Source organism: Anomaloglossus baeobatrachus, chromosome 7 (genome assembly GCF_048569485.1).
Source record: "Anomaloglossus baeobatrachus isolate aAnoBae1 chromosome 7, aAnoBae1.hap1, whole genome shotgun sequence".
In the NCBI taxonomy this organism is placed as follows: Eukaryota; Metazoa; Chordata; class Amphibia; order Anura; family Aromobatidae; genus Anomaloglossus; species Anomaloglossus baeobatrachus.
This window is the reverse complement of record NC_134359.1, coordinates 153312660-153330766: the sequence shown is the minus strand read 5'-3', so window position 1 is coordinate 153330766 and position 18107 is coordinate 153312660. Positions and strand designations below refer to the sequence as shown.

Sequence of the window (18107 nt, the reverse complement as noted above, 5' to 3'; positions counted from 1 at the left end):
GTATCGCGCATGCTCCTAGTGAAGCGATCTTACTCAAATTACGAAACTAACCGTATTCTCAAACGAAGATACTCAAACCACGTTGCGCATGCGCACAGCATAATAAAATCCAGATATCGACCAAAAGTGTTTAAAATTCATCTGCATCAACTATATCAGACCCTAATTTAACCACTAAAACTGGTAAACACAATTGAACCCAGTTAAGCATCAGATCCTGCTATATGATTGATTGCAACTCATATCACTATGGCACCGTCACCTGCAGGACTATCATTGTGACATGTGTTTTGTGTGGAAGTGGATAGGAGCTCCTCTGTGTTGCTGCTGAATTTTGGTACCAATATCTGAATGCTGCATAGGTGAGCTCTTCTGTCTATAGGAATTTGTATGGATACTTGAATTGTCTCTCCAGGAAAGGAGACAAACTCTTGCACAGAGCCACCTATTGGAAGTAGCGATCCTAAAAGTCAGAAGTGGATTTTTAACAATTCTTTGCAAATGACTTAGGATTTTATGCCAGATCAGAATCTCAATTTGCAGACACGGTGTTTCGGGGTGCTTGCCCCTCGTCAGTGCAAAATATGGGGTGTCTGATCTGGCTCATGAGAAGCTATGTGGGGGGACCACGGGGGAAACACTATTCTCCTTAAGGAGACTTTGCAAACCAGTCTTGCTGCCAGTAAGGGGACTTATAGCTGCCATGCCCCTCTGAGAAATATTCAAATTGTCTCTCCAGGAAAGGAGGCCTCTGAGAAATATTTAAATTGTCTCTCCAGGAAAGGAAACTTGGATACTTGGGCTGTTTGGCAGGCGGCTTGATCATATGTGACTGGACTATGGCATATAGGATTTGGATTGTGTAAATACCTTATGCTGACTGTGTGCTCATTGTACCTATTTTTAACATGTTTATGCCAGTGTATAGCTTGCCTATATGGCAGGCAGCTGGAATGTATGATGATGAAGGGGACAATGACACACAGTAATTTGGGGTATATAATTATTTTGCGTTAATTGAATGCTTCCTCTGCCCACTTTATATGCCTCTTGCCAGTGATATCCAGCTGTGTGATGAAGTTATTTCTAATTGGTAGAAAATATAATCCCACTGTAATATATTACTAAAGGGTTTTTTTATACTGTTTTCTCTCATAGATCCTATTTGTGGAGGATTGATGTATTGCACCTCAACATATCTGATAATTTGGATTAATTTTGAATGTAACGCCTCCTGAAGAACCCCGGCCATGAAAGGGGAGAAACGCGTCGAGGCAGAGGCGAGAAATGAATTCTGATAGGACTCCTATGTGGAAGGACTGTTATCCGATAGGTGACTCCATAATTGTAAAGTCTTTCCCTTGTGGAGAGACAGGAGCACTAACGATTTGGCTATATGAATCCCAGAGGAGTATATCTTCATAATAACTACAGGACAATTCCTTGCATCTTTTGTGTCATTTGACATTTTTTGTACCCTGAGATAACACTAAAAATATTGACCTATAAGAAAAAGGAGGGGCTTTGACGACCTGGGCTATCATTGATATACGTATTTTGTGTATGGCATTTTATTAGTGCCATGCATGATTGGTAACATGGTGTGGAAAACCTTGGCCATTTTTTTTTAAATGATTGACATAAAGGTTTCCCCTGTATACTTCTTTATAATACTGGTAATCACTCTTTCTACCTTTTTATCAGTTGAGGTTGATATTTTGGCCTACTACTGATACGTGCACTAATAAGAGGGAATTCTACTGGTGCTATGTATGATTATTAATTAGATATATAGAATCCAGGTTATGTATCTATTTTTTGAATAACTGATGTAAAGGTTTCCCCTGTATAGTTTTTTGTACAACTGGTGATTTGTTTAATCTCCTTTCATCAGTTCAAATTTGCATGTATGCATTACAGGGTTGGACCTGCCCGGTTTGAATGAAACAATTGTCTACCTCTCTTCTTTTTCCTTCATTGCGTTTTTCTATCCACTATTGGTGTATGGTTGATCTTTTCCAAGACTAGGGAATACTAGGAACTATTAGAGGGATAGTCTTTGTGGAGCGGGGACCCCAGATCACCTTAGGGAGGTCTCCGCTGTTAGGCAGTAGACATCATAGGGAGATATCAGGGCTATATTAGGTGTTGTGGGGGCAATATTAGTAATTGGCACTCTTATCTTGCACTGGTGCCTTATTTGTATATTTGGTGTTTTTAGTTGCTTGTAAGAAACCAATAAAACGACACGTTTTTATAATTCGGGTCTTGGATTTATGGTAATTGGACGAATTGGCTTAGATTGATTATCCTTTGTATGGAATATATTGGTGATGAAATCAATACTTTTTTCACTCGCTGTATGTATCTAAATGGCAACTAATAGACATGCATTTTGATGCAAATTTGCAAAGTGGAAAAAGTAAACACACACAGCTACAGACATATAGGGGACTTATTAGTGACTAGTGATAGGGGGACCTGGACTGTAAGACCATGTGCGCACTAGAAAATGGAATTTTCTTAAGAAAATTCTGCAGGCTCAGAAAGATTACCGCACCCGCAGTAAAAAAACGCGACAAACCACACTGAAAACCGCATGTGGTTTTACCACGGTTTGCCACGGTTTTACCGTGGTATTGCCATGGGTTGGTATATGTGTTTTAATGCATTCAATGCAATAAAGCACATTGAAAAAAAAAATGTGTCACTTACTTCTGATAAATAGATAAATGGATAGATAGATATAATGATAGATAGATAATAGAGGGATAGATAAATAGATGGATAGATAATAGAGGGATAGATAGAGAGATATTGGCTTTATTTCTGTTTGTGCCCCCCACAGTATTTCTCATACAGCAGTGACCCTGCGGCAGGGTCACTGCCAGTCGGTGACTTCACTATTACTGCTGGGGAGGCCCTGAAGTTCTCGCAAGCGGTAATGAGTTGACATTACCGACCGTGAGAAATGACCTGGAGTTATCCCTGCAGTCTCGTTACGAGGCTGCATCAAGTACTATGTGTCAGATGTGGCTGGATCAGTCTGCAAGCATCGTGGGATCTCTGAGGATTACGCCGGAATTGTGTGTTTGGGGGGGTTAATAAAGTGGTGACAGAGGGGGCTTTTTGTGTTTCATTTCAAAGAAAGGATTTTTTGGTGTGTTTATTTACTTTACTTACAGGTTAATCATGGAAACTGTCTCATAGATGCTGCCATGATTAACCTAGGACTTTGTGGCAGCTCTGGGCTGCCATTAACTCCTTATTACAACGATTGCCACCGCATCACGGCAATCGGGAAGAGCCGGTAACACGCCGTGACTGTCGTATAATTGATGCGACATTCTCGGGGCAGCTGTGGACTGATATTCTTGGCTGCGTTGGGGGGCATTAACCATGGCGCTCGCCCTTCTCAGCCTGAGAATACCAGGCCGCCGCTGTGTGCTTACCTTGGCTGGACGGTAAAAATACGGTGGAGCCCACGCTTTTTTTTTTCTTTTTTTATTTTTAATATGTACGTTTGATTTCTATGTGCATTGTATGTTTGTCTGTGTGTGATATGTGCGTGTTTACTCTGCTCAACTTCCTCTTCCTGTCATAATGACATCATTTCCTTGCCAAACGCAGGGTAGTGATGAACATTATACCGCGGGACTAGCGCAGGAAAACGCAATGAAACGCATATAATTTGCTACCTGCGTTATTTCCTGCGGTATTTCATGATTACATCACAGTCAATGGAGTGAAATACCACAGGTACCTGTGGATAAGAAGTGACATGCAATTCTTTTTGCTACAGAAAAGATGCAGCAAAACCTGTAAGTGACAAAAACTGCAGTGTGCGCACAGCATTTTTTTTTTACCATAGGTTTTGCTGGGGAAGGACTGCAGAAAGGTTATGAATATTTTCTGCAGCAAAACATGTGGCAAAACCGCGGTAAAAACCGCAGCATGCGCACAGGGCCTAAAAGTCTGGATCCACATGGCTTCAAAAGAACCTGAGCACCGACCCCGGAGTTCTCATGGAACTCCGGGTAACAATCCAGGTCCTACCACCTGGGTAATAAATAATATAAAAAAAATCATAGAACAAAGAAAGAAAATAAGAATAAAGTAAGCGCTTTATACTTACCGGTCTTCACACAACTGTAACCTGCTTCCCGACTGCTCACTCTACTTCCAGGGCTGCTCAATATCTTCAGGTGTATGCATTGCTTCTCATCAGCAGTCCCCATGTCTCTGATTGGTTGCAGTCAGACAGCGCCCCCAAGCATGTCTGACTGCAACCAGAGGTGCTGTGTTGGCATCTAGATTTGTATAAAAATTAAAAAATTGGTGTAGCATCATCCAAATTACTATAGCCAGCCATGACAAAGCATAAGAGATACAGGCTGCAGCCAACAGAAATGCAGAAATGGTGCAGAAATTTCTATAACCAAATACTCAACGTGTACACATAACCAAAAAAGCTCTCTGAACAATCCCCATCTCCCAACTAATCATCCTATATTGGCTTGATTGGCATGACACAGGCTAGGATATTGGGTGCAGGCTTGCAATGACATCTCACAGCCTTTGGGGAGGTGATTAAGCCAGGCATGTATGACCCCTCGTGAACTGGCCACAATACCCTGCTCAGATAATTTATATATATAGTGCATCCTGTATTACAAATTATTTGTATATATTTTATATATGACTCAAATAGAAATGTGACAGTGCCATGTGTGAAAAGATGTGCTGCCAACTTGGGACACCAGTGAAAACCACTTTTGCAATAAGAAAAACAGTGTTCCCCAGCAGTATAAGATTTATGGCTTGTAAATCTAGTGACAGGTATGCCTTTAAAAAATTCAGATCTTCTGATTTTATAAAAGGCAAATTATATCCTGAGTAAACACAAATTACAATTTTTATACACCAATTTATTGAATAAACACAGGTAGGATATGTTAACGTGGAGTCTTTAGAATATGTGCAAGCCTCGTGTTCCATGGTGACTCATCACATTGCAGCGTTATGCAGGTTTACATGGATCTTTATTTTCAAACGTACGGTATAATGGCAGTGCACTATCACACAAAGTTGCAGTCATAACCACAATTTTAACAGAACACCATTTTCAAAAGGTTTACAAAGACAAATCCCTTTTGCAAAAAATCTAGAACAAAAAAAAATTCAAAGTAGGATAAAGAAAGTGTTATTTAAAAAAAATAGATCCTAAATTGGAAGTGGAACCACTTCTAAGTAAATCTCTTGGTCACTGAGCCAGTAAGTAGTGTAACCGGTCATCCTAGTTTTTTCTTTTTCTTTCTTAAGCCACACATCTCAAACAGAGTGTACATATGATCTTTCATTGTTTCAGGATACTGATCATTAGAAAAAGTCAATGTTCTCACACCAGAAGAAGGCAGCGACAAACTGAGCAGTGGCACGTTACATTTCAACATGGCCAACAATTTTTCTCATACACCAAGTGTTAACTTGTGACATACATATGCAAAAAAATAATAAAAAATCTAAAATGGATTCATAGGTACAGGATGGGCTCACAGATTTCTATGGGTGCTGTACTCCAGATCTGAGTAATAAGGCAGTGTACATTAAGCCCCAACTGGTCAGTTCATGCTCAAATTCCGCAATTGTCACTCATTTTTAAGACACTGTTGTAGATTCCACAACATTTGTCAGAAAAATAGCATTGCACTTCTGGGTCTTACTTTTTTCATGAAAACAGACATCTCAGAAGTGGGTCTGTCAGATTCCGCTAAGTCAGTGGTGTCCACTACGCAGTGGATCTGTCAAAGCATTATGTATTCCATTAGGAATGTAAGACACAATATACTTTTGTGTTTAGATAAAAAAAAATAATAATCGAAAAAGTACTAAGCAGAAATTAACACACTAATTCAATTAACTAGAAGATGACCAATCACAAAATAAAAATATTACACGAACTTCAGAAGTTTTATATTTTTAAAAAATAAAAAAATGTACAGATCTAGAATGATAGAAAATAAATATATTAGAGCTAAATCAATAACCTGCTAAACAGTTTTTGTTTTGGGACAATGAATTACATTGGAGCCAATATAAAACAAAGTCCACCATTGTAATGTTGGCGTGAATTAAATATTACAGTCTTTACTACTGGGCATTTCAAATAAAAATCATATTACCAAGTATATATTTTCCAGAAACCAAACATGCACAAAAGTAATAAACATAGGTAGAATATCTCCTGAAATGTTACAGTATATGCACATTATACAGCAACCAATATGAGGATAACAAGGTCTCTTTATGAAGCTCCTATGTAGATATTGAAAGTGGTGATTCTTTTTGGCTTTATAACTACTACAGATTGTAACACGTACAGTACATATATTGCACAATATGAAGAATGCAAATAAATAACCGTTCCATTGGATAAAACCAATTTTCCTATAGTTCATGTTGAAGGCTGCAAAAACTGACATACAGAACAATACATCTGAGGATATCTTGCAGTCACTGTGACTTTAATATTTTCTATTTTATTAAATAGTGAGAACAGTAGTTTTCTTTCTCCTGTCAATCACTCCAATAAAGCAATTTCCTCATAAGGCCCTGCTCTTTTCATCCAATGTGTAACGAATGCTGTGTCTTCTGGGCCCTCAGTTATCCGCTGACTGGACAGCATCATCTCCTTGGACATTCCTCTCTGCATTGGCAGAACTACCCTCCTGAATATCAGGAGTTACAGCCGCTGCCTCAGTACAAGCGTCTTCACTCCTTGCAAGTTGTGGAGATCTTGTAGCAGTGTTACTTTCATTATTATTCTAGTAAGAAAAAAAAAGATACATTTTTAACACTAAAAATTAAACATTTTTCTGCAAATTGGCTACATTTTGCTTGACATCATATGAATATTGTGGAAGGGTAAACATGTAAATAGTAATCTATGCTAGCATGACGTGCACAAACTGAGCACTTCTGAAAAAGTGGACTGATGGATAAACTAACAAGTAAAAATAGAGAATGCAAAAACAGACAAGTCCATACCTGGCATGTAGATAATGCTTTAAAAGGAATTTGTCAGCAGGTTTTTGTCATTTAACCTGAAAGCAGCATAATGTAAGGCAGGAAGCATGTGTGCTGTAGTTTCAATACAATCAGTGTTTTATCAGTTTGCCTATTTTGGCTGTATATAATAAAGGTGTGCAAAATAAGTAACTGCATGCGTTTTTTTTTTTTTGTAACAAAAAAAATTAAATAATTTTAAAACAACAGAGTGCGGTCCCCCCAATTTTGATACCCAGCCATGATAAAGCCAGATAGCTGGGGGGTAGTATTATAAGGCTGAAGAGACCCATGCTTATTGGGCCTCCCCAGCCTAAAAATAGCAGCCTCCCAGGACTGTCACATCTAATAAATGTGACAACCCTGGAACTTTATCCGGCTCTTCCCGATTGCCCTGGTGTGGTGGCAATTAGGGTAATAAGGGGTTAATGTCAGCCCACAGCTGCCACTAGAGACACCCCCCAATTACTAATCTGTAAGTGAACAGAAATAAACACCGAAAAATCCTTTATTTGAAATAAAAGAAAAAAAAAAACCCTCTTTCATCAATTTATTAACCCCCAAAACACCCCTGCAAGTCCGACGTAATCCACACGAGGTGCCATGATGATTCCAGCTCTGCTACAACTGAATTCACATTGAGCGGCCATAGAACATTAACACCCGCTGTAAGCTTCATGCAGAGACTGAGCAAGTAGTGCAATCTGTAGTGACATCACTCAGGTGATTTGTTGTGACAGCAAAAGGTAATATCACAGCCCTCCACCATTCACCGTGAATCACCTGAGTGACGTCACTGCTGATTGCGTGGCTCACTCAGTCTCTGCCTGAAGTCCACAATGGGTGATCATGGTCTATGACCGCTCGGTGTGAAATCAGATGTAGCAGAACTGGAATCGTCATGGGACCTCGTGTGGATTACGTCAGACCTGCAGGGGTGTTGTGTGGGTAAAGTGGTTAAAGGGTGCTGTTTTGTATTTTATTTCAAATAAAGGATTTTCTAGCTTTGTGTTTATTTCTTTTCACTTACAGATTAGTAGTGGGGGGGTCTCATAGATGCCTCCCATTACTAATCTAGGGCCTAGTAGCAACTGTGGGCTGATATTAACCCTTTATTATGCTGACTGTCACCACACTAGGGCAATCGGAAACAGCTGGGTAAAGTGCCGGGCTTGTCACATCCAATGAATTCAGATGTAGCAAAGCTGGAATCGTCGTGGCACCTCGTAATGAAGGTAATGAGCAGCCCCAGAAGTGAATTTGCCATGGCCATGGGAGCAGTTACAGCCACGCTGGAGCCCTGGTAAGTATGAGAGGCTTGCTCCTATCCCCCTATCGTTTCTACCACCATTTTAATCGCAGGATTCTGGTCCTCATAGACTTATATGGGGACCAGCGTCCGGCCAAGATAACCGGGACCAATCCAGGGCTGGAACCGGGTTTTGTTTTTTAAACCTGGTTAGACCCGCCGGTCACAGTTACACTACAGTTCAATAGTTTAGGGTCACTTAGATATTTCTTTATTTTTTTTTTTCAATGAAGCTAACATTAAATTAAACAGAAATACACTCTATACATTGTTAATGTGGTAAATAACTATTCTAGCTGCAAACGCCTGGTTTTTAATGCAGTATCTACATAGGTGAATAGAGGCCCATTTCTAACAACTATCACTCCAGTGTTTTAATGGTACACTGTGTTTGCTAACTGTGTTAGAAGGCTAATGGATGTTTAGAAATCCCTTGAAAACCCTTTTGCAAGTATGTTAGCACAGCTGAAAACAGTTTTGCTGATTAGAGAAGCCTTCTTTTGAGCTAGTTGATAATCTGGAGCATTACATTTGTTGGCTCCATTAAACTCTCAAAATGGCCAGAAAAAGAGAACTTTCATGTGAAACTCGACAGTCTATTCTTGTTCTTAGAAATGAAGGATATTCTATGCGAGAAATTTCCAAGGATCTGAAGATTTCTTACAACGGTGTGTACTACTCCCTTCAGAGGAGAGCACAAACAGGCTCTAAACAGAATAGAAAGAGAAGTGGGAGGCCCTGCTGCACAACTGAGCAACAAGACAAGTACATTAGAGTCTCTAGTTTGAGAAATCGACGTCTCACAGGTCCTCAACTGGCAGCTTCATTAAATAGTACCCGCAAAATGCCAGTGTTAACATCTACAATGAAGAGGCGACTCTGGGGTGCTGGCCTTCAGGGCAGAGTGGCAAAGAAAAAGCCATATATGAGACTGGCTAAAAAAAAGGAAAAGATTAATATGGGCAAAAGAACACAGACATTGGACAGAGAAAGATTGGAAAAAAGGGTTATGGACAGACGAATCGAAATTTGAAGCGTTTGGATTACACAGAAGAACATTTGTAAGACGCAGAACAACTGAAAAGATGCTGGAAGAGTGCCTGACTACATCTGCCATGGTGGAGGTAATGTGATGGTCTGGGGTTGATTTGGTGCTTGTAAAGTGGGAGATTTGTACAATGTAAAATGGAATTTGAATAAGGAATGCTATCACTCCATTTTGTAACGCCATGCCATACCCTGTGGACAGCGCTTGATTGGAACCAATTTCACCTTACAACAGGACAATGAGCCAAAGCACACCTCCAAATTATGGATGAACTATTTAGGGAAGTAGCAGGCAGCTGCAGGCAGCTCTAATGCCGGGGACACACGGGGACTACTACGATCCTTGTATGACACTCGGCTCACCCTGGCAGCGGGAGCAGACTGTCATGCGAGTGTCACTGCAACTGAGGTCCGATCTTGCGATCGGACCACAGCTGCGGGGGGGCGGACCGGCACTGCAGAGGGAAGGGAAGGATTTAACTCCGTCTCTCATCCGTTGCTGGCTATTGCCATTCTCGCTCTGCACTCGCAGTACACCGGTGTACTGCGAGTACAGAGCGATTTTTCTCTCGCCCCATAAACTTGAATGGGTGAGAGAGAAACAAGGATCGCATTGCACTCGCAGCACGCTCTGACTGTTTTCTCGGTCCGATTAGTGCTAAGAAAATAATTGCTCATGGGTGCTGGCACATAGGCTAATATTGGTCCGAGTGGAATGCAATATTTTATCGCATTCCACTCGCTCCGATTTTCATGCCGTGTGCCTTAGGCCTAATGGAGTGGCCAGCCATGTCACCAGATCTCAACCCTATTGAGCTGTTGTGGGAGCAGCTTGACCGTATGGTACGCAAAAAGTGCCAATCAAGCAAATCCAACTTGTGGGAGCGGCTTCTGGAAGCATGGGGTGAAATATCTCCAGATTGCCTCCGCAAACTAACAGCTAGAATGCCAAAAGGTCTGCAAAGCTGTAATTGCTGCAAAGGGAGCATTCTTTGACACAAGCAAAGTTTGAAGGAGAAAATTACTATTTCAAGTAAAAATCATTATTTCTAACCTAGTCAATGTCTAGACTATATTTTCTATTCATTATGCAACTCATTTGATAAATAAAAGTATGATTTTTGATGGAAAAGACTAAATTGTCTGGGTGAGCCCAAACTTTTGAACTGTAGTGTATATCTGCGAGTCTGCCCATCACTATTACTATAATAATAGATCTAGCACAATCAAAGTAAATCCGGGAAAAATAATGGTTTATTTTTCCTTTAACCCCTTCACGACCATGGACGGATATATCCGTCATGGAGCGTGTCCTGTTGGAGCGGGCAGGCGGCGGCGGTCGGCACACATATCAGCTGTTTTCAACAGCTGACATGTGTGCCTGCTAGCCGCGAGTGGAATCGCTTCCACCCGCGGCCATTAACCCCTTAACTCTTGCTGCCAAAGTCTGGCAGCAAGATCAAAATGAGCGCGGCCATGTTTTTTACTTACCGCCGCCCCCACCGGAAGTCACGTGCGTGATCACATGACTATCGGTGGTTGCCATCGTAGCACAGGGTCATGTGATGACGCCTGCAGCTACGAAGTTTCACTTTCGTTTTCCCTCGGCACGGAACAGAGGGAAAAAAAAAGTGACTGTATCTGCTGTTTACAGCTGTATAGCTGTGATCAGCAGATAAATAATAGCGATCGGATTGCTGATCGCTATAGCCCCCTAGGGGGACTAGTAAAATTAAAAAAAAAAAAAGTAAAAAAAAAGTTTAAAAAAAAAAACAAAAAACAAAAAAAACCTAAAAAGTTCAAATCACCCCCCTTTTTCCCCATTGAAAATTAAAGGGTTAAAAAATAAATAAATATAGACATATTTGGTATCGCTGCGTTCAGAAATGCCCGATCTATCAAAATATAAAATCAATTAATCTGATTGGTAAACGGCGTAGTGGCAAAAAAAATTCAAACGCCAAAATTACGTTTTTTGGTCGCAACAAGCTTTACTCAAAATGCAATAACAGGCGATCAAAACGTAGCATCTGTGCAAAAATGGTACCATTAGAAACGTCAGCTCGAGACGCAAAAAATAAGCAGTCACTGAGCCATAGATCCCAAAAAATAAGAACGCTATGTGTTTCAGAAAATGGCGCAAAATGTGCGCCACTTTTATTGGACAAACTTGTGAATTTTTTTTTTAACCCCTTAGATACAAGTAAACCTATACATGTTTGGTGTCTACAAACTCGCACCGACCTCAGGCATCATACCCACACATCAGTTTTACCATATAGTGAACACCGTGAATAAAACATCCCAAAAACTATTGTGCCATCACACTTTTTTTGCAATTTTTCCGCATTTGGAATTTTGTTTGCTGTTTTCCAGTACACCATATGGTAAAACTTATGGTTTCATTTAAAAGTACAACTTGTCCCGCAAAAAACAAGCCCTCATATGGCATGATTGACGGAAAAATAATAAAGTTACGGCTCTCGGAAGAAGGGGAGCAAAAAACAAAAACGCAAAAACGGAAAGTGCCCCAGGGCTGAAGGGGTTAAACTGTTGATTCAAACAGCTTTTGGACACCTCATCCTATAGCATGAAGACAGAGGCAGGCGAGTATGAGACTGGGAACAGGGGACTTGCATTTAAAGCACCACTCCAGCGCTGAAATAAAATAAAACTCTGGAGAGGTGCTTGAAATAAATGTGTTTAGTACAGGGCCGTATTAACTTTAACTGAATGTTGTAATTACAAAAAGAAAATGCAAGATTCATGCAGCTCATTGCACTGTACAATAAATCAGCAACTGATACAAACTGATGGATAAGACATAAAAGTGGGGAGACCTTACCTTCAATTCTTGTTTCCTAACTGGTATCCCATCAGCAGCAATGGAAAAACAATACTTTACCAATTTACCCACTTCTCTACATGTTAAACAATTTACAATACTACAGAAAGTTCACAAATATTTTCACTACCCTAGAGGAGGTATAGTTTCTGCAATATATCAGATTCTCATTTAAAAGCGTGATGAAAAATAAAAACATGACCGAAACAGCTTCATTTATACCTATAGGTTGTGTCAGGTAATGCAGCACAATGAAGCTGAGCTTGAATGCCAAATACAGGCCATGGAAAAGAGTGACTGCTTTGTCTGAATAAATCAGCCATTATACTCTAAGCTTGTGCAGTATTGTGAGACTTGGTATATAAACCATTTTGTGAAATCTTGTTTTAATTTTTTCTCAAATTCTCACTTTTCTACCAAAATGATTGAATTTGCAATGATTTAACATCACTTTTCAGTGTCCATTGGGACAAGACACTTGGATCTCTTGAAAGGTTTTCATAGGCCTCCAATAAGCCAATAGGGACCCAAAAATCCTGTTGGTAAAACTTTTTACTTCGGAATGGAATAATGCAATCCACTGAGCCATCCAACAAAACTGTTTATCATGCGGTTTAAAACTTTGGGCCACACACATTTCTATGATTATACATACAGCATGTGAAATAAGTACTGAACATGTCACATATTTTATAAGTGTATCTTCAAAGGCGACATTGACATGAATTTCTCCCCAAATGCCGGTAACAACCCATGAAAGCCACACAAGCAAAGACAACCATAGATGTACATAAAGTATGTATAATAATGAGAAATTACACAGGGAAAAACTATTGAACACATGAAGAAAGAGGTGCAAAAAGCCATAGAAAGTCATGATACCAGCTGAAATTTATCAGTAATTATAATGCCATCCTGCCACTTAATGAAAAATAATATCAGCTGGTTATATGTAACAAAAAAAAAAAATATGGCATATAAAAGAAATATATCATTACCAAGGTGCCACAAAAGAAAAGTCTCATGATGGTTAAAACCAGTTAGCTATCTCAAGACCTTTGCAACCTTACTGTTGCAAATCATACTGATGGTATTAGTTACAGTAGCATTTCTAAACTACAGAAGGTTCCAGTGAGCACTGTTGGGGCCATAAGCCAGTAGTGGAAAAAATATAATTTCACCGTAAACTGGCTAAGACCAGTTGGTACCCGCAAGATTTCAGACGGAGGAGTGAAAAGAATTAGCAGAAGAGTTGTCCAAGAGCTAAGAACTACCTGTGGAAAGGTACAGGCATACATGGAATCAGCAGGTACAAATGTTTCAAAGAAAACAATAAGTAATACACTCTACCTCCATGGCCTATATGCACGCCCACCATGCAAGGCTCCATTCCTGAACAAAAAGGATGTTAAAAAAAAAAAGTAAAATAAAACCAGCACTAATCTCGTACATAAAATCCATAGAATGTATTCAATAATATTCAATAATAGTTAAAAACTACAAAGATAAAATCAACACAGCGGTACAGAACATGGCTAGGAGTAATGAAAAAACAGCTCACCAGACCGCAAAAAGATGATAGCGGTGTCTGGACATTCCAGCACTGCTCAGAAAAATGAAAACATAATTTTCTTAATAGTTGAAGTTAAAAGCCATGAAAATAACCATTTAGCTACATAAGTAGACCAGATAAGTGTCTGCGTCTGTGTTTCAGGCAAACATGCCTTTAATGATTGTCAAGATTAAAGGCGTGTTTGCTTGAAACGCGTAGATGCAGACACTTATCTGGTCTACTTATGTAGCTAACTGGATATTTCCATGGCACTGAACTTCAACTATTAATAAAATTATGTTTTCATTTTACTGAGCGGTGCTGGAGTTTCCATTTTTTCTATTTCATGGCTAGGAGTACATGGCAATGCGTTTCAGACCTGTGTAGTTCTTGTTCAATGGCTATAGATTATATGGACAAAATTAGTGCTGTTTTTTTTCTAACTTTTTTTGTTACGGGGAGTTTTGTGACCGTGCTCTATACAGGTCAGATGATCTCCTTCCCCCCTTTTTTGTTTAAAGTTTGCTCAACAATGTTTAGACAAGCCCGTTGTGAGGAATATTCTAAGGGATAGTCTGAGGATTATGATATTCATACATGTCACCCAGCTGTCACATTCCATCTGCACACCCCCTGCCCTACAGCCAGGAGAACTCGTGCTCTGCTCTAGGGCCAAATGGTGGATGTGACAAATCCAATTAGGACAGTTCCTGAGCAGAAGCAAGTCCCCTGCTGAGCAAATTTTCCTGCTCAGGAGATAGGATATAAACTTTGAGTTCTGCACCTAACTTGTAAGAAATAGGTCCAGGCTCTGCTAGACTAGACAAAGCTGTTGAAAGAGTTACAATATTGGGGAGTGCATTGCTCCCACAAATAAGATGAGCATCTTTTCAAATAACTTACAGCAAGATGCATGTGACATATTTCCACTAAATTGTGAGATATGCGTAGCCATCAATAATTAATAACTAGGCATAGGAAGACCACAGGCCCCGAAAGTTTCCTGCCCATGGATAGATCAAATAATAAGGGGAAATATAATATTTATATCTTCCATATGAGACGCTCAGGGGTGCAGATATGAGGAAAAATGAAATCCATATTTTCCCTGGAAGGGAAGCAGCACACCCATGACCAGCTGTCACGCTGTACTCTAAGATGTACAATAGCAGTACAGCGCAGTAATGTGGGACTGAGAGGATTCCTGAAACTATCTGAGAAGGTAGTTAGCTGGTAAACCACTAGGGGGCATAAAAGTGGAGGAAACGTATGAGCAGGGAATTCCCTAGCAGAGGTAATACTAGTCAAGCCCACCAGATGGCAGTAGAATCTTCAGAAAGCTGTGTCACAACATGAGGTCTTGTAAGTACACAAGGGCAAAGTCTAAACGTAGTCAGAGGGAAGCAAATAGTCAGTAGCCGGGAAATCAGAGCCTAGAAGCGAGGGGGAATGGGAAGACAAGACAGAATTAAGGTAAACAGATAAGGAACGAACAGGGAATCAGCGAGAGAGACACTGATGGAAACAGACAACAGAGGAGGCTAACAGGTCAGGTGAACACGGAGGTCAGGAGGGGGCAGGGCAGACAACAGGTCACTCAAGAGCAGAACACAGCAGAGCCAGAAGTATCACTGGCGAAGTCCAAGAGAAACAGTGCCCTAATAAAGCAGCTTGACATCCAGAACGAGGCAGAAAGGATTAACCCCCAACGTGATCTGCATCAGAAGTGAAACTAAAAAAAAGGCTCAGCTCCAGCTGAGCCAGGAGTCAATCATGACACCAGCCCAGTCTTAGGTCACAGGTGGGAGGGAACATGGAATGTGCTTGGATTCATAACCTCAGAGCAGAAATCTTCTGGGTGTTCTTCTCTGGGTGGCCACATGCGATAAACATGTGAGAAGACCCAGGAAACTTGTGGCTTCACAGCGCCCCCGTGTGCAAGCCAGCACCAGGCTTAATCAAAAAGGAACAAGGTAACTGTTCCATCTGTATATCTGTTTGTAACCAAGTCTTATCTGTAAATTTACTTCTGACATATATAATCTGTAAATCCCATCTTGTATTTAGTGTATTATCTAGTGTGCCCTTACCGCGATTAAATATAAAATGTAATCTTGAGCCATTTCTTTTATTTTGATTCCTGAATCCCATGTCTTTGAGCTTGTCTTAGTTTTACATGCCACCTGGGCTGGTTTCTGGCCTAATATAGTAATGCTAACAGACCAGGCCTATATTGAATGAGGGACTAGTGGCAGTCTACCGCACTGTATTGAACCGGCAGAATTCTATTCCACTGGGGCTAGTGGAAAGTTCCTGTCGGACTGTTAAGTTTGTGGGAAAGCTGGGTGCCGCACCAGAGGTTGTGCGGTTGACTCGGTTGCACTACCCTTGCCTCCCTGTGCCCACGGGGACAGGAGGTGTCAGTGCTGCATTGTGTCAAGCAGACCTTTCGTAACCATTGGGGGCGCGGAACGTCAAGTGTTGGCGGAAGGGACTAGGTCGTATCGCGTGGCTCTGACGTATTAGAGACGTCAGGGTTAGGCTGCAAGGTGCAGTTTCATCACAGATTGACAGGGTCGAGACTGAGAGGAGGGACGTCTGAGTGACCCTCGCTCCCGGCCTGATCTGTGACATATTGGCATGGGGTGTGCAAATGGAATGTGACAGCTGGTTAACATGTATAAATGTCATAATTCACAGAATATCCCTCAGAATATTCCTTACACCTGTGAAATACTGGGAGGATATAGTAGGGTAAAATTAGCCCAAAATTCCTCTCTTTGGATACCACTATACACACCATGTTTGGCGGCCAAGAGGTACTACATATTACCTCTAAAACTAACAACAGTGAAGTTTAGAGGTGGGAACAACTTGGTGTGGGTCTGTTTGAATAAACAAATGTACAGAGACATTCTTGATTAATATCTGCGGTCATCTACCAAAATGCTGAAGAAGAAACAAGGGTGGACATTTCAGCAAGACAATAATCCCAGATACAGTTGGGGAAACTCTCAACTAGTTTCAGAAAATAAAAATAAAAATAAAGCTGCTAGAATGGCAAAACCAATCACCAGACCTGATTTCAATAGAAAATATATGGAAAAAACTAAAGCTCAGAGTTCATTGATGGAGCACACGGAACCTTTAGGATTTGAAGAGTCTTTGTGTGGAAGAATGGGCCAAAATCATGGTCATCACCAAAAAAGGGTATTAGGAAAAAAATGCACCATAAAATTTATAGTGCATTTTTTCCCCGAGTACGACGATGCCTCATATATGGTGAAAAGTAATTGTTTGGGCGCATGGCGGGGCTCAGAAGAGAAGGAGCGCCATTTGACAGCAAAATTGGTTGGAATCATTAGCATTTGGAGACCACCTGAGGTGCCTAAACAATGGAGCTCCCCCACAAGTGACCCCATTTTGGAAACTAGACCCCTCAAGGAATTTATCTAGATGTTTAGCGAGCCCCATGGGGCTCCACAGAAGTTGATAATGTTGAGCCATGAATATAAGTTGTTTTTTTTACCACAAAACTGTTACTTGAACCAGGTAGCTTTTTTTTCACAAGGCTATACGTATTGTGCAATTTCTCCTCAGTACGCAGATACCTCATAGGTGGTGTAAAGTAATTGTTTGGGCGCATGGCGGGGCTCAGAAGAGAAGGAGCGCCATTTGACAGGAAAATTGGTTGGAATAATTAGCGGACACCATGTCACGTTTGGAGACCGACCCCCTATGGTGCCTAAACAGTGGAGCTACCCCACAAATGACCCCATTTTGGAACTAGACCCCTCAAAGAATTTATCTAGATGTTCTTATGAGCCCCTTTCACCCCCAGGGGCTCCACAGAAGTTGATAACGTTGAACCGTGAAAATTATTATTATTTTTTTTTTACCACAAAATTTTTGCTTCAACCAGGTAGCTTTTTTTTTTTTTTTTTTACAACGGTACCAAGAAAAATGCAATATAAAATGTATTGTGCAATTTTTCCCCGAGTACGCAGATACCTCATATGTGGTGGAAAGTAATTGTTTGGGTGCACGGCAAGGCTCGGAAGAGAAGGAACGCCATTTTACTTTTCAAACGCACAGACGCTGTGCACTGATCGGCCGCTGCAGGACACACGGTCGGATGAGATACAAAAAGAGTCAGGGATACGGGAAAACAAAGTCACGCCAAAAATTGAGCAGGGATACCGATCCGTTATGTGCATCCCTGATCAGCGCTCGGCGGGTCGCACACACAGATGCGATACAAAAAGCGTCGGGGATACGGAAAAAAAAAG

The 18107-nt window shown here is 40.8% G+C and overlaps 1 protein-coding gene across 4 annotated transcripts in view; it reads right to left on the bottom strand.

Moving 5' to 3' along the window:
* MFSD6 (major facilitator superfamily domain containing 6) overlaps positions 1-18107 on the bottom strand; it is a 505191-nt gene that overhangs the window by 210768 nt on the left and 276316 nt on the right. For 2 of the 4 annotated variants that reach the window (XM_075317765.1, XM_075317768.1), the window contains one exon: positions 5959-6824. The exons of 1 other annotated variant lie outside the window; for it this stretch is intronic. In XM_075317765.1, coding sequence (XP_075173880.1) covers positions 6660-6824 — 165 coding nt within the window. In that variant the 3' untranslated portion in view covers positions 5959-6659. Of the gene's footprint in view, positions 1-5958; positions 6825-12266; positions 12287-18107 lie in introns of those variants that run through there. One more of the 4 variants, XM_075317767.1, reaches the window with a different exon arrangement.